The sequence below is a fragment of the Hemiscyllium ocellatum genome, chromosome 4 (genome assembly GCF_020745735.1).
Source record: "Hemiscyllium ocellatum isolate sHemOce1 chromosome 4, sHemOce1.pat.X.cur, whole genome shotgun sequence".
Lineage (NCBI taxonomy): Eukaryota > Metazoa > Chordata > Chondrichthyes > Orectolobiformes > Hemiscylliidae > Hemiscyllium > Hemiscyllium ocellatum.
In genome coordinates, this window is record NC_083404.1 from 43,323,027 (window position 1) to 43,344,128 (window position 21,102).

General features: G+C 37.1%; 1 protein-coding gene across 7 annotated transcripts in view; it reads left to right on the plus strand.

Moving 5' to 3' along the window:
* tbc1d31 (TBC1 domain family, member 31) overlaps positions 1-17,892 on the plus strand; it is a 43,965-nt gene extending 26,073 nt beyond the window's left edge. For 6 of the 7 annotated variants that reach the window (XM_060823041.1, XM_060823044.1, XM_060823046.1 and 3 more), the window contains 13 exons: positions 958-1,104; positions 2,182-2,315; positions 2,411-2,544; positions 3,263-3,442; positions 6,570-6,802; positions 6,966-7,118; positions 9,309-9,444; positions 10,592-10,684; positions 11,090-11,230; positions 12,139-12,330; positions 13,947-14,088; positions 15,230-15,355; positions 17,536-17,892. In XM_060823041.1, coding sequence (XP_060679024.1) covers positions 958-1,104; positions 2,182-2,315; positions 2,411-2,544; positions 3,263-3,442; positions 6,570-6,802; positions 6,966-7,118; positions 9,309-9,444; positions 10,592-10,684; positions 11,090-11,230; positions 12,139-12,330; positions 13,947-14,088; positions 15,230-15,355; positions 17,536-17,687 — 1,963 coding nt within the window. In that variant the 3' untranslated portion in view covers positions 17,688-17,892. The remainder of the gene's footprint in view (positions 1-957; positions 1,105-2,181; positions 2,316-2,410; positions 2,545-3,262; positions 3,443-6,569; positions 6,803-6,965; positions 7,119-9,308; positions 9,445-10,591; positions 10,685-11,089; positions 11,231-12,138; positions 12,331-13,946; positions 14,089-15,229; positions 15,356-17,535) is intronic. The other variant, XM_060823045.1, reaches the window with a different exon arrangement.
* The last annotated feature ends 3,210 nt before the right edge of the window (positions 17,893-21,102 follow it).

Here is a 21,102-nt window from a genome sequence, read left to right on the forward strand (position 1 = left end):
GCCAATTCCTAATCTACTCCAACCCACCCTCAATGCCACACCTCCGTATTTTTTGCAGTAGCCTACCATGGGGAACCTTATCAAACGCCTTACTAAAATCCATATACACCACATCTACTGCTTTAGCCTCGTCCACCTCCTTAGTCAACTTCTCAAAGAATTCAATAAGGTTTGTGAGGCATGATCTGCCCTTCACAAAACCATGCTGACTATCGTTGATCACATTATTCCTATCCAGATGTTCATAAATCCTATCCCTTACAATTCTCTCTAAGACTTTGCCCACAACAGAAGTGAGACTCACCGGCCTATAGTTACTAGGGTTATCCCTACTCCCCTTCTTGAACAAGAGAACCACATTTGCTATCCTCCAGTCTTCTGGCACTATTCCTTAGACAACGAGGACATAAAAATCAAGGCCAATGGCTCTGCAATCTCCTCCCTTGCTTCCCAGAGAATCCTAGGATAAATGCCATCAGGCCCAGGGGACTTATCTATTTTCACCCTTTCCAGAATTTCCAACACCTCTTCCCTACATACCTCAAAGCCATCCATTCTAATTAATTGTGACTCAATATTCACATTGGCAACAATGTCCTGTTCCTGAATGAATACTGACGAAAAGTATTCATTCAGTGTCTCCCCAATCTCTTCAGCCTCCACACGCAACTTCCCACTACTATCCTTGACTGGACCTATTCCTACCTAGTCATTCTTTTATTCCTGACATACCTATAGAAAGATGAATTTGAGTGCAAGCTAGATAAGTTTATTAGGGGATAAGGAAAAGAGGGATGTGCTGTTAGAGTGAGATCAAGATGACTGGGAACAGGCTTGTGAAGAGCATACACTTTGGCATGGACCATTTGGGGTAATTGGTCCGATGTGATGCTGTAAATTCTATCTTTTGTATAAAATAATAACTACTCCTTTTCCATCTTTGACTTCGGATTATAGGATGTTTATTTGGCGGTCTTTATTGCAATTGCCTGAGAACCATGCAGCTTTCAGTAGCCTCACTGATAAAGGGATACATGCTGCATACATGGGAATTCAAGAAAGATACCCTATTAAAAGTCAAAAACTTCTAAGAATTCTTCAAAGGTGTGTTTCAAACTTTAATTAGTTACAAAGGTACTTGGGTAAGGTTTTGACGTGACTATGTATTTGACTTGCTGACCTGAGCATTTCCTAGCAGCATGCTTTTTCATATCCATGGTTTGGTTCTGTAGCTGTTCTCAGACTTAAGTTAGTTGTTTGGAATTTGGAGTTAAAAATTGCAGCCTTGACAATTCTGGGAAAGTTTGGTATCAAGGATTTGGTATAAAACCAAGCACCAAATGTGTCCTCAGAGTGAACTAACAATTTGTACAAGACCATTCACGACTCCTCAGATTCTGAAGCAGTCTGTGTCCATGTGCAGAACCTGGACAATATCCAGACTTGGACTGATGGTGTAAGTAACATTCCTACCACGTAAGTCCCAGGCAATGACTATCTCCAACAAGTTACAATCTAACCATGTTCCCCTGAGATTCAAACACTTTCCTTTGCATCACACTAGTATCACTGGTTGAATCACTGGTCCTTAAGGAGAAAGTGAGGTCTGCAGACGCTGGAGATCAGAGCTGAAAATGTGTTGCTGGAAAAGCGCAGCAGGTCAGGCAGCATCCAAGGAACAGGAGATTCGACGTTTTGGGCATAAGCCCTTTTTTGAAGAAGGGCTTATGCCCGAAACGTCGAATCTCCTGTTCCTTGGATGCTGCCTCACCAGTCCTTAAGACAAATTTCAGATTGAGTCTGCATAATGAAGCAATCAACACAAGAATATAAACCATTTGATATTTCCCTCAAAAAATGTTACTGTCACAGACAGTCCTGTTGATGGTAACACTGCCATTTCTCATTTGCAAGCTTGAAAGTGGGATTGGTCACACTATAGGAGAAAGTGAGGAATGCTGATACTGAAGATCAGAGTCAAGAGTGTGGTGCTGGGAAAGGACAGCTGGTCAGGCAGCATCCGAGGAGCAGGAGAATAGACGATTCCTGATGAAGGGCTTATGCCTGTAACATCAATTCTCCTGCTCCTCATTGGTGACACTCTAAAAACAAAGATGGAATGAAAAGAAAATAAAGTGAAATCTTATTTTAGTAATGTATTGTGTCCCTTATTTTTTTCAGGGTTCTGTCAGCCATGGCTCACTGGTCAGCCATCTTCGCTGAGGTCTCATATCTTCCACTGCTCGCATTTCCATTTGTCAAACTTTTTCAAAACAACCAATTAATTGGATTTGAAGTTGTTGCTACCATTATAAGTAAGAAAGAGTTGGACAGAGTCTTGATTTGTGAAAATAAGTGTTTTACTGTTGAGGATAAATGGCTTAATCTTTCAACTTTATTTATTTTCTAGCAAATTGGTGTCAACACTGGTTTGAGTACTTTCCAAATCCTCCAATAAATGTCCTCAGTATAATTGAGAATATTCTTGCTCATCATGATAAAGAACTTCTGCATCACTTGGTGAAATACAACATAACCACACAGGTAGCAAACTAATCTCCATTATCTTATATTATCAAATTTGTATTTGTTATCTTTGTGCTTTCAATGTGACTCTTAATGTTAACCATACAGAAATTGATGAGTAGCAGGGCATTCCTAAATCTCACACAACGTATTTGACCAAAGAATAAGGCTCCTTTACCAAATTCAATTAATCCCCAACCCCAGAAAATACCAATGTGATATTCCTATATCAGCTGTTCCTATGGCCTCGAGAATGGGGCAACAATTTACTGTTAAATGCAGAAGATTTTTTTTTGCAGTGAGATTGCATTATCTATGTTGATTCCCTCCAAATTAATTTCACTGTGTCCTTACATGGGAGGAAACTTTCATTTTATAACTCTAGGTTGAAACTCAGGTTACAAAGATGAAAACATGGTGTTGTAATTCACAATAAATCCCAGTAGTAAATTCAATGACCCAGCTTTCTGTTTATTGTCCCAGAAATGTTCCTTTCATTTTAATCTCCAAGCTTGATGCATGTGGTGTTGCTTGTAATGCAGTGTGCTAATTGTCACAGAGGGAGGTCCAGAAATTCTGAAATCTGCCTTGGTCCCAAAAGAACAAATTCAGGGTGTTTAATTCTGTCTTGCAGTTACATCACAAATTTCAGAACTTTAGTATTTTAATTAATGCTAATGACGGTTCATTTCTGATCTTTTATTTTACTATTCAATAACTTTGTTTCTGTCCACAGTTATATGCCTGGCCTCTAATGGAAACACTCTTCTCAGAAGTGCTAACGAGAGAGGAATGGCTTAAACTATTTGATAATGTGTTCTCCAATCACCCATCCTACCTCCTGGTGGCAGTAGCAGCCTATTTAATTTGTTCACGAACTCCTTTGCTCCAATGCAATATTAAAGAAGACCTTGAGGTAAAAAAGTTTAATTTTTTTATTATTAATTGTGGAGGATTATATATTTTATGGAGATAAATATGAGCCTTATTTGTGTTTTTTCTTGATAGAACAGAGAATTTAATGAAGAAAATTATTTTTCTTACAGTGTATGTCTTTATTTTGTTACCAAAATGTTACCCTTTAAGAGAGGCCAACTATACTTTCTTCCTTTTTTTTGTTTCATTCTCCCGTTCTATCTCTCTTTCTCATTTTCTCTCTTTTTTTCACACTTGTAGTTTTCTTCCTTCCCATTGTCTCTTCTCTTGCTTTCCTGTTGCACGTTTAAGCTCTGCTGGTGATACCTTCCCTGGTTCAGTGGTAGTATTCACCCTTGTAACTCATCTCATTTCTCACTTTTGGAGACATGGTTTAGATATCCTGACGAGTATTGTATTGTAAGGTTAGCAGTGCTTTGTGGTCTTGACGAGGTATTTCTTTCCTTTGCGCATGTATACCTTCTGTCCGCCTGAAGCAGAGCAAGCTATTTTGTATTGAGATGTGTTACTTAACAGCACATGCCAACCTTGCTTTTGCTTGTTTCAATCTGTGCAACTTGGCTTTTCTGATAGTTTATGACAATATTGAGTTTTGTTGCTTGACCTAACTTTCTGTTTCAATTTAACATTCGTGCAGTCCTTGCTGGGCATATCTGAGTCGGTGCTTTCAGTCTAAAAAAAAGTCTTTTGGAGTAATTTTATCTAACCCACTCAACAAAATTAGTATTTCTATTTCAACAGTATGTCCATTTGAACTCTGTCCTATTTTTATGCTTCTGGTAGTGCAGAAGAAACTAGGGCATGTTGCGAAAGGTGTGTCTAAATCGAACCTGAAATCTCCCATTTCCTATCTGCTGTTAAATCAAAACATCTCTCTTCAACTGTATGTTCACAGCTAGAATTAGACCAAAGATTCACAAACTCTCAGCGTATGTGAATTGTTTGTTGATGAACAATTCTGATGAAATGCTGAAATGAATTGTGATTATTTACATATGTGGGAGAACAAAATTTCACACGCATCTGGATGATCTTGCATAACGTTTATTTAAACTTGTGTGAATGCACTGTACGTTAAAATCCTAACTATCTTTTGCTGCATCCTTTCTGTGGGGAGAAATAGTCTTCAAAAATTCATGAAATGTGACTATCACTAACTATGTAGCTTTGTCCCAGACCTCATGGGACAGCATAGTGGCTCAGTGGTTAGCACTGCTGCCTCACAGCGCTAGCGACTCAGGTTCGAATCTAGCCTCGGGCGACTGTCTGTGTGGAGTTTGCACATTTTCTCCCTGCGTGGATTTCCTCCGGGTGCTCCGGTTTCCTTCCACAGTCCAAGGATGTGCTGGTTAGATGAATTGGCATGCTACATTGTCCATAGTGTTCAGGGATGTGTAGGTTAGGTGCATTAGTTAGGGGTAAATGTAGGGGAATGGATCTGGGTGGGTTACTCTTCGGAGGGTTGGTGTGGACTTGTTGGCCCGAAGGGCCTGTTTCCACATTGTAGGCATTCGAAAAAAGTCTAAATTCACTGTCAATATAATTCTTACCCAAATACCAGATAGCAATGCTCAGATTTTTCTCTCATTATCTGGGGAGACACCTGTCTTGCAGCACATAGGATCAGAAACTTAAAAAAGGGAGAAATGATCTGTCCAAGATCTTAATAGCCCAAGAGTCCAAGTTGTCAAGTGACAAAGTATGACAGCTGCAGATGTGAAAATAATGAACAAAGCAAATCCTCAACTTATTTAGCACCTTTCAGAAAAACAGGATGTCTCATTGCACTTGTGTATTTAATGATGTAGTTTTTCTTTGAAGTGTAGTCACTGTTTTAATGTAAGAAACACGGCAACTAATGTGTGCATAGATAGTTCCCAGAAACAGCAATGTGATAACAAACACATAATTTTTTTGTCATTTTGCTCGAGGGATAAATATTGACCAAGATAGTGAGAAAACTATTCAGCAGCATTTATTGCACATTCCTAATGCCTTTGAGTAGATGATGAAATGCTGCACTCCATGATGGTTAAGTACACCCACAGTGCTGTAACGGAGGAAGTGCCAGTATTTTAACCAAGTGATCGTGAAGAAATACTGATATACTTCAAAGTCAGGAAATATGAAAGTATTCCCATAGTTCTTCTGTCCTTGTCCTTCTCAATGAGAGAAACTATTGATCTGGAAGGAGACGGATGACTTGAGATCTTAAGAGCATATTAAGTAGTTCTGCAGCATTCCATCATATTAAATAAGAACATCAAAATAAAAGTAAGAGCAGGGAAGACATTTCTCCACATCAGCCTAAATGGCTAACCCCTGCTCCTGCCCTCCAGTTATATACTCTCCAGCCCAGGGATCAGCCTCTCAACAACACCATTTCAAACCTTTTTGTAATTGCAGACAGAATACTTCTTATTAGTGTTCCACTCAAGCTGAGCAGCAACTTAATCCTGCATAAACCAAGGACAAAATGACTCTTTTTAAGTTGCTGTGCAAGAAAAAAAGCTATGCACTTAAAGTGCTAAATACACCTACCAAAATCCAGAAGATTCATTGTCTCTGAGTCTTCTAAATTCCAGAGCATTTTATACTTGATCTCTTCTCATAAAGTGCAGGTGTCAGTTTTGGAATGCAGACCCTTCACCCAGAAATGAATCTAGTTTATCATTATGCACACACAATTCATATTTCATTTTAGCATTGCCAATGGAATCCAGAAATAGCAGCAGTTGACAATAAGTCATGTGTAGGTACAAAACAGAACCAGCAATTATCTATTTGATACCAAGAGTGCATACCCAGAGCTATTCTGAGAGGGGAAATTGAAAGAGAAGTCATAATGAGACATGAAACTGTTTCAACTTTGTTGAAGTCTGTAATCTGTATCAAAAGCAGAAAGGAAGAGATCTGTATCTCAATATTTATGATCCTAAAGCCCTATCATGATTTTATATAAAGTATTGCTTTTTCTTCTGCTGATGCGCTTCTAATTCTGTTTAAATATTTGTGTATGATATGTATGGAAGTGAGGAATGGAGAGAGAAATTGATGCAAGTGTTCTATATTATCTGGAAACTAAAACAATCTTTTATGTGACTTAGCATTTCTTCCATCACCGTAACAACCTGGACCTAAGTGCCGTAATCAAAGAAGCCTACCACCTCATGGATACCACACCCGAGGATATCCACCCTAAACGCCTGTTGGATGACTTTGTACCATTAACTAGAGGGCAATATCCGATATTTAACAAATATCCAAAGTTTGTTATTGATTATCAGACTAAAGAACGAGAGAGGATCTGGCATGAGGAATTGGAATATTTAAAAGAAAGGTAAAAAAAAAAGTGAAGGTTAAGAGATGAGTTGTGTTTTCTTATCAATTCTTTTATGTAGCATAACTACAGGTGCATATACAAATTCATACAGTTCCACGGCAAATTTACAGCAAAAACATTTTTATCAGATTAATTTATTTTTGCTCTGTGGTCTGCTCAGGCAGTTGGCACATGGACTTCAAGCTGAAAGTGTGAAGAGGCAGGCTGAGAATGCAGCCTGGTACCGACAACAACAGCTACTCCAGGAAGCTGAGGAGCAGAGGAGAAAGATTCTCCATGAAGAGGAACAGAAACTTGTAGAACAGAGAGTGAGGTAATCTGCACCAGTCGGTTCAATTTAGAATAGCCCAAGCCCTTGCAAATACAGCCATGTTATATGATTTGAAGTGACTTTTTATATGTTGGTGCACACTACAGATACTGCACTGACTTGTATTCTGAGACAGATATCTAGGTGTTTATTAACAACTATGTCCATTATTGTGGCATTTTAGATTTATAGTCTGTGTTATATGCTTAGTTGTCTTGCATTACATACATAGTTGACTGGTCAGCTGATTGGTTGCTGACTGTAAAGAGAATAAAGTGGAGAACTTTAATACTAGAGAGTCACATTTAATACTGAGGTCTCTAGCTATTTTAAAGGTGTTGCTCTCACATCTGGGCAATAATACTGTTATATAGAATAGTAAATGTAAGAAAACCTAACCCAAGTTTGCCTTATGTTCAGTCCTACCACATATCTATCTATCCAGGGTGTGTTTGAGAGCATAACATAATGTTTAGAATATCTCCCACCTGTAACTACATTTTAATTAAGTTTGCACATTGTTGTTAGTAAGACACAATCACAAAGATTACTAAGTCCCTTACTGAAATGGCTGGCTGTAAGTTTGCTGCAATCAAACTTGTACAAGCTGATCAGATTTTTTTTAGTCTCTAGATAACTTCTCTTTGATGCTTCTTATGTTCATGTGATCTGAACATACCAAGAAAAAGCATCAGAAGCAATTAAGCTGCTGTCATTCTTACATGCAATGAAGATATATTTCTTAACATCCTTCTCCTCTTTCCATCTCTGAGGCAATGACTTATGCTGGCATATGGTTTTACCGGTGCAGCAAGCAACCTATTGTTGTCCAAATGGGCAATCTTTACTTGAGACCCTAGAATTTGAGTGTTTGAAACAATTTGACCATGGTGTATTGACCATAACACTGAGCTGAGCATTACTTATGGCAATGCACATAGGACCATTGGACAGATTTTGTCATTTGTCTGGATTACTGCGCAGTATTTGCAAATTAGTTTTTCCCAAGTTATATTTTCCTTTCGAGCTCCTTGTTGTTTTTCTTTCCCAACATTGGTGTTGTTTTTTTTTAATAGTTGCTGTTACTTTTCTGGGTTTCTTCTGGAGTCCCAGCTTTCGTTGAGGGACCTTCAAGTCAGACATTCATGGACATTAACCAGAGTCCATGAAAAACATTTGCTGCCAAGTAGAGCAGCATTTGAAGAAAGACTTTTAAATTTCATGCAGTCACATCAATTCAGTGATGCAACGTTCTTTCCTCAGATGTTGGTGCCTTATTTCAAACATAGTTAAATTAATGAACTAAGCAAATCTGTGATCATTTGATTTCTTACATTCTGTTAAATGAACCTTTTTAAAAAATGTTAAAAGAAGGAACATCAGTCTTTCACAATTTAATAAGTTCCCAATATGTTTACAGCCAATTAAGTACCTTTGGAGTGTAATGTAGGAAATGTGTTAGCCAATGTATTCCACAGCAAAGTCTCACAACTGATAATAATAATCAAATAAAAATATCACTAGGAGTTAAATGTAGAATAGGATACCAGGGAGCACTCCCCTTCTTTGAATAGTCTTCATGTGGGGGTGCCAGTGTTGAACTGGGATAGATAAAAGTCAGAAGTCACACGACAACAAGTTATAATCCAACAGACTTATTTAAAAATTACAAGCTTTTGAATTTCGCCTGATGAGAGAGCAGTACTCCAAAAGCTTATAATTTTAAATAAACCTGTTGGACTATAATCTTGTGTCGTGTAACTTCTTTCATTAAATAGTAGAATAAGATCTTTTATATGTACCTGAAAGGGCAGAAAGGTTTAACGTCTTTCTGAAAGGCAGCACCTCTGCTAGTGCAGCCCTCTTTCAGTATTGCACTGTCTATTATTTGAACTTAAGTCTCTAGAATTGTATAAGAACCCACACTACTCCTGCTTGGAAATGGGAATGCTGCCCACTGATCTGGAGCTGTTAATTGAATCAGCAAAATGGACTCTTGATGTTACTAATATCTCTATTCATTTCAATAAGAATGAGGTTAAGCTCTTTGGTGAAACTAAATTGATGATTTAGTAATGAATGGTAAGTAACCTATGTGTACATTTTGAATGCAATTCTGAATATTAATCTATTGCAAAGTGCCGCAACCCCGCCAACATTTCTTCATTAAATATTACATTCCTTTCCATAAAGACTTGCTGCTGTGAAACGTGAACTGAAGATAAAAGAACTTCAAATCTTGGATGCAGCACAAAGGCGTTTCCTGAAACATCAGCAAGACCAACAGAAATCTGAATTAAGGAGACTTGATGATGAAATAGACAGGAAGGTCTGTGAGATTAAACATTACTTTATAAAATTCTTATCAGTTTCTTAATTTGTGTGAGAAATTTGACCTTCTGTATATTTTTCTGGTTTATCTATAAAGTTTTGATTTCCAACATGCTATTCACTCCATTTTTGGACTCCATTCCACACATTCCTGAAGAGGTTACTAGGTTTTGCCATTCTGTGACCAGCTATGAACAAAGTTATGAGCAACCCAAGAGTAGCTGTTGCTATCTTTTTGTTGCAGGTTCTGTGGGCTTGATTACATGTATAAAGATTAGTTGACTTGGCTGATCAAAATTTGAACCCAATGGATCAACTTGTCCTGATTTTACTACAAGATTCCAGCTACAAATACAGTTACAAATTTTTACAGTTACAAATATGTTCAATTTTCATTCTTGTTTTCAAATTTATCTATGGCGTTAATCCTTACTATCTGCAACCTTCACCATTCCACAACCCTCCAAAATATGTATTCTTCTAATTCTGACTTGATTTTTATTGCAATAATATTGATGACACTGCCTACAGTTGCTAAGACCCTTAGGTCTTATAAACTTTATTATCTCTCTACCTCACTTTCCTCCTTTAAGATGTTCCTTAAAATGTACCACCTTGCACAAGTTTTCGGCTGCTTGTTCTAATATACCTTTAGGTAGCTCATTTTAAAAAATATAATATTCCTGTGAAGTATTTTCAGATGCTTTATTACATGAAAAGTATTTTATGAATACAAGCAATTGTTTTTATTTGTCATTTTCCCATCTAAATATAATATTAAACAGTGATTTTCCACAAAGAGCAATGTTTTATTGCAATGTTTCCTGTAAAATACAAAACAAATTTTCTTCAGTCAAACATCTTGTATCATTTTCAACCCATACCAGTTATCAGGTTCATTTAGGGTTAAGATTTATTAACCTGTTTCCAGCAGTAAGTAACAGCAATCTGTATTCTACTCATGTTTTCCTCTTCTCACTATGGAGGACAATTGCCATGACATGGCTGAGGTCAGAAACTCATCATATGGGGAATCTCAAGCTTGATCTTTTCCTCTCCTTCCAACCAAACTTAACGCTGCTTTAGTGCTTTGCTGATGATCAAATGCTTTATTGAAGTAAAAAAAAAGTCTCTTTCGGTTTAAGGTCACTCTCCGAAGCAAGGAAACTGCTGCTTTGATTCAGGACGTTGAAGTCAGAAACATGGAACTAGAGATACAGAAAAAAATACTTGAGCAAGTATGCAATATTCATATCTACTACAATCTATCCTTCCTAAAAATATGAACATATCAATCGTAAATATTCATCCTGTATTCGGGATTTTGCAAGAAAAGGCTTTAAGTTAACCTAGTTGGCTCAAATGGCATTAATATATATTTAAAAATTTCCTCAACTCCGAACTTGGATAAGTTTAATTACAGACTTGTGAAATAATTCAGTCTCTGTACTGTAAACTTTGTTTGTCCTTGAGGCAACTCTCTTTAAAACAAAAAATAAGGTCGAGCAATCATCACTCAATTTTTGAAAATATTATTTATGTTCTCATGTTATTATGGTGTCTATACATCCACAGGTCAGTTAGCTCTTTTCAGATTATTTTTAAAAAATAACTATGCCACTGTCATGAAAATATAATTGTAGCAACTTGCCAAGGAGCAGGAGGCTGTGACGCGAGATGTGAAAGGACACTTGAACACCAATTGGATTAAGGCAGACGTTGAAGAACAGAAGTTTAAGAGGTTGCTGGAAATGGACCAATGTACTGATGTTCTGGATTGTAAGGTACAGTGTGTGCATTTGATGTTTTGATATTACTTTTCAGGCGGTCTCCCAATCCTATTAATCAACCTCTCAGCACATGCTGTAATCTGGTGCACAGTTTTCAAGATCAAAAGTTGCACATGATGGAACCACATTATCTTTTGATAAGTTCTGCAATGGAGTCTGCACACAATAAATATCTGACATGGCTGATGAGCAGAAAAGTACTTTGTGGCAAATCACAGTACTTACCTAAGATAATTGTCATTTAAATGCTATGTCATTACGTAAAAGAACACACAATAATCAGCTTAACTTGCAACTATAAAATCTTTCCAGAGCCAGCAATCTCACACATTGTCAGTGCCTGTAAAACCCTGTCACTTTGTAGGGTTGACTTACCCTAGCAAGATCTCAAAAGGTGATTACAACCTTGCAGGTATAGCTGGGATTGCGGTCTACTGTGCTGGTAATCAGCCTCCACATCCTTCTTCTACTTTACCTACATGAGTAAATTAAATGATCAAAATCTAGTCAAAACTTTCTGTCAGAAATTGTGTTCTTTGATATTAGTCTTAAACTTTTTTTTAATGAGGAAAAGTTGGGCAGGGATGAAAGATTTTTAACAATTCAGTTTATTATATCTCCCAGATGAAATACAACTAATGCAAGCATGTGCGTTTTGTTTTGTCACTAAATTTAAGTTAAACAAAAATTATGACAAACACCATGTTCTAACTTAGTATTGCTACTGTAACAACTACAATTAATATGACCTTCATATTTTCCTGTAAAATATTTCTTCACTAACTGTACTTCTAGTGAATGCTTTGAAAATCTTTTCTACTTTGTACTGGTACTTAGTTTAAGAAATCATAGAGAATGTAAACTCTTCCTTACAATGATAAATGTGTTACATTTCTGATTAGAATGATGAAGAGTCAGCTGAAAGTGATCAATTGTCAACCAATCTGGGCTGGCAAGCACAGATGCTGGAGAAGCAAAGAGTCTACAATTTGAATCAGGAAAAATGCCAAGCAGAGTTAGCAGGACTTGCAAATGAAAATAGAGAAAGGGAGATCAAATTGTTGCAAGCGATGAAGGAAATTGAAGGCAAAAAGGTGAATAACGTGAAACATTTTTGTGAAATTGGCTTTCTGTTCAGTAATGCTTTAATATACATGTGTCACGCTACTCCACCCCTTCATTTTAACTGATAACGAGAAAGGCCTTCCATCAAAGGAATCACAGACCTAATTATCTGATAGCTTCTAACGTTTCAGAATGTTAGATCATATTAGTTAAGGCAGGTGAGGAAGAACTTACACTATCTGATTAAGTTCATGCTAGGTATTTATATTGTAGATTGGGCTGATATATTTTTCCAGTGATCCTTTATGGATATTTGCTTTTTTGTCTAATTTCCAACTATTGTATATTTTGTGATATGGATGTGTAAAGATCACAACATTACAATGAGCTAAGTGATGAATGTTCTTGGAATTGTATGCCAAATCTGACACTAGTAACTGGTCCCCAGCAGAAATTAGTAAACACTCCTGGGTTAGTGTGTGCAAATGTAGGCCTCAGTTATTGGATATTTAAACTTTTTGTGCAACAATAACAGCAGAGTAATATCCAGTTTCAGAATTTGTTAACTGCATGCCACTTTATAGAATCATCCAATTTGCATGACAGAAGAAAGCCGTCCAACCCTCATACCTATGCCAATTCTGAAAGCTGTCAAATTAGGCGTACTCCTCTGTTTGTTCCCACAGCCCTACACTTGTCTCCCCTTCAAATATCGGTCCAATTCCTTTAGAAAGTTGGTTTTCATTCTACTTCCAGAGCAATACCCTTTCAGGAAGTGAATCCAAATCATCACAATTTCATGGTCTTGATGCAGAGTACGGGCCATAATCTCTGGCTGAGGTTAAACCAGTGATTTATAACTTGCTTGTACTTGTACTTTCAAAATCTGCATTTACTGGAGAGATATCAGAACCACAAATTGAGTGCCCTAGTGTGGCAGGCAGTTTTATGAATGTTGCCTAAAAGCATTAGTAAGTCATGTTTTCCCAGAGTTAAAACGATCAACTTCTCACTAACAAATGGGGTGTGCACTGACTATGAGATCCTTGATTGGGGTTATTAAACTGACCCAATCTGGAAGATTGGGGATTTAGAACCTCCTCGTTCCAAGCAATTGACTATGAGCTGGCTGGCTGCAGCCTGGGCACAAGTAAATAAAGGGTGACATGTAATGGGGGGCCAGCCTTTTATTACAGTTTTTAAATTGATTTTGAAGTATTCATTCAAGTAATCATTAACTGCACATGCCATTCTTATTTTCAAAGAGCAAAGTTTAATCTTGAAATTGGCTATTGTTAGCTAACCGATACATCACTAACATAGCATTGTTGACCTTTAAATGATTATCATGAGAATAATCCAATACCTTAAGCACATTGGGACATTCTGAGCATGAAAAGGCACCTGGTATATGGAAATGGGCACAAAATTAGCCAGGTATGGAATATTTCAGCACTTTAAGCAGATTCAGTTTCCATAATAAGCCAAGAGTCAGTTGCTTTGAATTGTAGAGAAATCGCAGGGAAACATTTGTCAATCATTTATGGGAGTGGGGTATTTGGTTAGGGAGGGAATTTCAATTTAATTTCTGTATGACTCTAAGGTCTGTTTCATTTCATTCCCTTCTCTTCATTTTTTTGTGCAGTGGGATGAGGTTGTCGAAAGACATGCTCAGCTAAAACTATGTCAAGAGAAAGCAGCTGCTGATGCTCCCATACCCTCGCTGTTATCAGATGAAACTAGCCAAGCAATGGAACCTGATGCAGATCAGTGCAACTATTTATCTGGTAAGCATCCAAACCATTTTTCAATGGGATGTCAGTCAGCAAAAGGCTGGAAATGCATGGATGGCTCCTTGGCTTCACCAAGGATGGCTAATGTTCAGATGTGAGTCTGCAGCATGCCTGATGTAAAGCCCTTTCTTACAGGGCTGAAAAGAATAACAGACGAGTGTCAGAAATTCAGATAGGCTATTTTCACAAAAGTGTCAGTAAACACTTCAAAAATCAAGAAAGAATATAAGGTATAAGGCACTATACAAAGCTACCTCAACTATTTGGGTGTTGATTACTCAGATCTTTGAAGAAACATTACACGTTGGATTGACAGTCATTGCTTCTAAAATGCAAATGTGATCAGCTGATTGTGAATCCTGTATATTTCCTGAATCCAAAACAAAATCAGGAAGGTTTTTGTTTTTGTTGCATAGTTAAGCTAAACAAATTCAAATGGAAAATGAGTCTTTTGAGAAAACAATTGCCAATATTAAAGTAATACGCTGTTGTGTATTTTACCTTCATTTAATAAGTTTTGTGTGCTCTGCTGGACTCTTCCATGCCAGAACAACTATGTAAAAAAAAAGAGAGGTTCCCTGAGTTTGAATCATAACACACTGAAGGAGGCCACGCAGTTCATCATACCTGTTCTCTGGAATTCTAATTAACTGCTTATTCACACCCGTAGAAGCCAATATAGATCTGACTATGCCTCGAATCAGGTGTGTCTTGGTGGACAGGGACAAGAGGTGGAAAAATAGTGGTTAAATAATTTACAGAAACTATTGAGAAACAAAAAGGGGCTTTCTTATTCTGAATGATTCTAATTAAAGGTCATTGGCTTGAAAAGGTAACTCTGCTTCCTCCATAGATGCTGCCAGATCTAATTTTTTTTTTCAGTTTTTTGTGTTCACATTATGGATTTCCAGAATCCACATAACTTTTGATTTATTGTGTTTTTCAACACTTTACATTGTAATTACTGAGTAACATTCTTGCTTCTCATGAATACCAGCCTCTATGCAATTATTTCAGCTGTTACTGTTTTCGGTTGATTCTGAAGTATTCCATAAGAAAGTACTGGAATAAAACTTCTAAATTGAGCTCTGGTCCAATACTATTTGAGTTTGTGATTTTTTTTTCCCTTCCCTAGAGAGGCTTTCTGACACAAGAACTGGATGTCCAACAAAGCAAAAAAGGGATCTGTTCCAAGGCAGTGGAGAACAAATTCCTGGCAGTGTTTGTTTAAACGACATGTCCTTGAACTCCTCTGTTCAATGTGAGTTGGTAAATTAGTCATTTTTTCACATCACTGAGTCATTGAATAATACTGCACAGGAGGCGGCCGTGTGGTCCATTGAGTCATTTGAAGACAATCTGCTTAGTCCCATTCCTATGCTCTTTCCCTATGTTCTTGTAAGTTTTATCCTTCAAGTACTTATTCAGTTCCCTTTTTGACTAAGTTTGTTTCTACTTAATCCTAACTACTTGTTGTACAAAATGTTTTTCCTCAGGTTACCTGTAGATATTTTTTGTCAATTACCTTCAATCTGTGCCCTCTGGTTATTGACCCTTCAGCCATCAGAAATGGTCTCTCTTTATTTACACCATCTAAACACTGTGATTTAAATATTTTTATCACATCTCCACTCTGTCTTTTTTGTTCCAAGGAGAACAATCCCAGCTTTTCCAGTGTGTTCACATAACCGTGATCCCATATTTCCAAAACAATTCTCATAAATCTTCACAGCCTTCCTAAAATGTGACATCCAGAATCTGACATACTACCTAAACTAGATCCAAACAACATTTCCTGTAGATTTAGAATAACCACCTTGGTTTTCGTAGTCTAGGCCTATGTTTACTAAGCCAAAATTCTCAAGTACTTTGAAGGTGACAGGCATACTAGCAAAGATATGTGCATGTGTATAGCATGATCTCTCTTCTCCTTAGTTCCTCGTTGTTCTCTCCAAAATTTACATCATACTACTTTTTTCTCTTGAATTTCATGTCCACCTATTTCACCAGCTTGTTTGTCCTTTTGAAGTCTGTCACTATCTTCTTCATTGTTTGCTTACACTTTGTGTCATTTGCAAATTTGAAAATTGTACCCTAGACTGCCAAGTCGTTAATATTAAAATCAATAGTGGTCCTAGTACTGAACCTTAAAGAACTTCACTGAAAAAGTCCTAGGTCCACAACTCCATTTTCTCTTCCTTAGCTTTCTCTCTGTGCTGCCTCTGGCCATTTTATTCCATGGACTTCAGTGTTGCTAATGTGCCTTTTCAGGGCTGATTGTTGCCCTGATTATTATTATTTTAAAAATATTGTCCACCTCTGATGAACTGGCCTGTAATTGCCATGTATATTCTTCTCCCCATTTTTGAGCAAGACGTATTATTTTTTGTAATTAAGTTTTAATCTATTTCTTTTCCAAATCTTACTCATTCAAGTTGCATCTAGTTTAAAATTCCACCAAATGCATGCTTCCTAAAGACAAATGTATCAGGAAACATTATTTAACCAGAAGTGATCCTGTCACTTCAAATTATTGCACAATGCTCATTCCTATTGCTCCTTCAACTTGAAATGAGCATCATTGTACAGTGTGGATCTTATTGAATAGACATTCATGCCTCAAGTCACAGTGTGAAAGGTTAGACCTATAAGTATGATTCTTTTGGACAGAATGCTTGGCATGTTCTGACTTGTGAGTACGCTGCAGTAGTTCAGCTTATCAAAACTCTTGGTGCCTAACTCTCACCAAGTCCCATTCAAACATCATCGCCTCTGTTAACTGACCTACACAAGTTCCCAGTCAAGCAAAACCTGGATTTTGAAATTCTCATTCTTGGGGTTGCATTTAAAGCCACTAGCTAACATGAGGCCGATGTCTCCCTCTTTTAATATGTTTCACCAGACATCTTGCATTTTGACTGCAAGCAGAGTCCTTAAGAAATAAAAGATTTGTCCTTCTTTTCCTGAAAGTGCTTTATTTTCTCAAATGAGACCTCTTTCATACGTTATTGTTTATTTTTCAGCCCTGAATTTGCTGCATTTAACTATATTTCATAATATCTGTCACATCCTAGCACAAAGACTTGCATTTATACAATGTCCACCTGAAGACAATCCAAAATACTTTATGGCCAAAGTGTTTTCTGGTGTCTTCATTGTTTCTACAATACAGTAAAGAAATGTACTTTCTTTCCATGTTTAATTTGTTCAGTTCAACTTTGCAATTTGAAGATAATGACTCAAAGGCTAGTAGCCTTGGATAGAACAGGAGAATGGCCTTTGTTTGTTTCCTCCCCCTCCATGGCCAAGCAAAAAGCAAAATAATGAAACACTGCAGATATAAGCACTTAGGTACATTTTAATAATTTTTCAAAGGTGTTTCTGTAAAGAAAATCATGATATTTTGGAATATTGACCCTTCTGTAATATTTTATTATTTAGTGTCTTTAGACAGAGGAAGAACTGATCTGGAAAACAAGGAGCGTGAATTAATGACTGGAATACGCGAGCTAAGACAAAAGCTTGCAACAAGGGCTCGTCAGCAATATTCAGCAAACTCTCTGACAGATGGAACAGCATATAATCATTGTTAAATAACCTTTCAGTTAAATCCAAATTATATATTAGTACCTAACTTTTAGCGATATTTTATATTGATTACTCTTTTAATCAGAATACTATGAAATTAAGATTTAATATTGTACAGAGTGATTAAGATGTGCATATCGAGACATTGTGCTTTTTTAAAAAAATTTGTTATTGTACAGAGTTGGCAATAAAACAGCAGATAATTTTTGACATGATTAAAGTTTGCTATTTTTACAAGAAGTTGTTTCTCAGGTCCATACAATTAGAGCTTTAATCTTTATTCCCTTTGTCCCACTGGTGCATTACAGTGAGATGAGATTGGCAGTTAATGGATCAGCATGGATGATGTATTGTTTGGGAAAGTGAGAATTAGATGAGTAAATTAGGCTCAGACGCAGGTACATTATTTGTTAGCTGAGGTGTGGCTCTAAAGTTAGAATCCTCCTGTCTAAAGGGATGTCAAATAAAGCAAACAATACTCCATTTTTGGATTTGCCCCTTATGCAAGAAAGCTGTGACTTGTTCCAGCAGTACTGGGCAGCCCGAACCACTCATCCACAATATGTCAACATTTGTAATTGACTTTTAAATTGGAACTTCCACTTAAGTTCAAAATTGCTTGTTATCCAATAGACTAGATTGATGCCAGCATTTGATGCACTGTAATCAAATTATCTTTTAATCATGTTATAAAAAATGAGAATGTAACTACTTTGACATAAAGCGACTGCTGTTCACAACCTCAAAACACCTTCCTGTTATATAACACTCTCACCACTTGTTCCATTTTCTCCACCCTTTCCTGTACCACCCATTCTTTAACTGACAACCTCACTCATTTACTTGCATCACTGGTGAAGTTAGCACACGATGCCCATTAATGACAGATTGCATCCACCTCTTCAAGGGTTTGTGAGGCCAGGCATACAGAAGATGTTTCTAATCGTGGGAAATCCAAAACCAGAAATTCATAGAGGTGGTGAGCATATGAAATTTGCTGTCACAGGTGTAGTTGAAATAACAGTATAGATACATTTAAGGGAAGTTAGGTAAAACACAAGGGAGAAAGAAACAATATGATATGCTAATAAGTAGTTTTGCAGAAGAATTGCATAGGTGGTGAAGGTCAGAAAGACCAGTTTGGCCAAATGGATGTTTCTGCAGCTGCACCTAAGGAAGGGGAGGGAGGAAAAATGATACTGAGGAGGAAGATCTGAAGCCTTTCATCCCCTATCCACCCCCATCTTGTACAAAGAGGAAAATAATTACCAACCCTGCTCTGAATATCATTTTACATAGCTTGGTGTTAATTTTTGTGTAATTATTTGACTGAATCATCCTGGGATACTTCCAGCTCAGCGAGCAAACTTACATCCAGAACCTCAACCTGAGCTACAAATCTCAAAAATTGCTCAGTCAATTTTTTTTTGAGAAGTTGGAATATATATACATCCACATTTATGTTTAGGATTGGAATAGCATACTTTCATTATGTACTTGTCTCAAAGGATCTTATCCTATTTCATCCTAAATTAGAGGAGAAAGACGTCAAAAGGAATTGAATAAGTATGTGGAGGGAAACAAAAATGAAGTGAAATGGAGGGGAATGAGACAAAATGGATTGATCTTTGGAACAACTGGTGCAGACTCATAGATAAAATGGCCAGTTCTGTGCTGTACTTTTCTCTAAACCTAAAGACTCAATACGCTGTATGTGTGAGTTGTCATTAGCATTATGATCCAGCTGATGTTATTTCTAGACCAGTTAGATCCCAGACAGAAACCTGGTTTGAAAGTTTTTTTTTTATTCATCATTTTGGTTTAACAAAGTGGTCTCTCACTGAAACCTAAGCACTCAATGCTGCACATTCTAATTTAATAATAAAATAAAAGTTTATTAACAAGAAATGAAGATTAAATGGAATAAACCAAATTACATAATTATAATTCCAAATTTTAAACACACAGTACATGTATACTCCAGTTAATCCCAAAACATTACTTTATGAGTTGAAAAGAAACAAAACAGATTTTGTACCCAAAACACCCGTAATACAATACACATACCAGCAGGGTTCCTTTATCTAACAGCTTGGTAGGTTTAGTCCACTTGGTGACTTTAACTTTGAGAATGGAACTGCAGACTGTTTTTCCCGGGAACTGTCATAAACCTGACCTTAAATGTTCTCAGCCTTCGTAACCTCTTTACGATTTAATCCTAACACTTCTGGCATGGGTCTAACACTAAGTCATCACTCTTAAGGTAACCTAGGTTACTATATATTTTCCCTTAAATATATCCAATACTGCCAATCCCCTGCCAAGGACTTCACAGGATTGCCCAAAAACACAAAAGTAAAACTGAAACTAAAAGGCTCCCTTTCTAAGTTGTTAGTGTATCCCTTAAGCTTAAAAAATATTTTGAAAAGTCTCCAGCAAACCTTGCTGAGTCACAAAACGATCTAAGATGAAACACGCAATCCATTTGTGGTGTACATAAATCCATCCACTCTAAAGGCAGACCTCAAAAAGTATTTTAAAGTAACTCACCATGGCTAAAGAAATATTTACAAGTTAATTATTAACTTAAGACACATAGAAAACCCACAGGTTACTAACTCAAATTCACAAATCCAAACTTAAGAATAAGAATAGTTAAATTTAAACATGTAAATCACACCATTGGTATCATGCTGCTTCTTTTGCAAACCACAGTGTACTTGTGTCGTTTGGTTCTTGATTATTTTATGAGTGAGAATAATTTCTCCCATGTACTCTATTCAGACCCCTCATGATTTCAGAACCATCAATCAAATCCAATCTTCTCTAGCCCCCCCTCAACCCTCTCTTCTACAAGGAAAGCATCCCCAATTTTGCTAACCTATCCTAATAGCTGAGATTTCCCATGCCTGGAGCAATGCCCATAAACCGTTTTAGCACTTTGTCCAAAACATGCACATCTTTCCTAAAGTATGGCACCCAGAACTGTATTCCAGCTGAGGTATAATCAGTGTCCCACGTATGTTCCAAACAGCCTCCATGCTGTTATGCCTCTCTCTATAGATTCTGTCTGATTTTTCCTGCCAAGGTCATGTGCAGTAGTACCTTCTAAATTTGGATTAACCTAGTGAAAGTGAGGACGGCAGATGCCGGAGATTAGTGTCAAGAGTGTGGGGCTGGAAAAGCAGAGCAGGTCAGGCAACATCCGAAGAGCAGGACAGTCAATGTTTCGGGCAAAAGCCCTTCATCAAGAATGAGGCTAGATTTGGAGTCAACTGATATGTGCAGACCTTCAAGTGGCTGCACATATGAAGAATATTGTCCCCCTTCCTATTTATAAGACTTAGAAGATTATATGCTTTCTTAAAAGAGCTCTTTCTACATCTCATGCCTGCTTTAATTAATTATGCACCCAAGTCT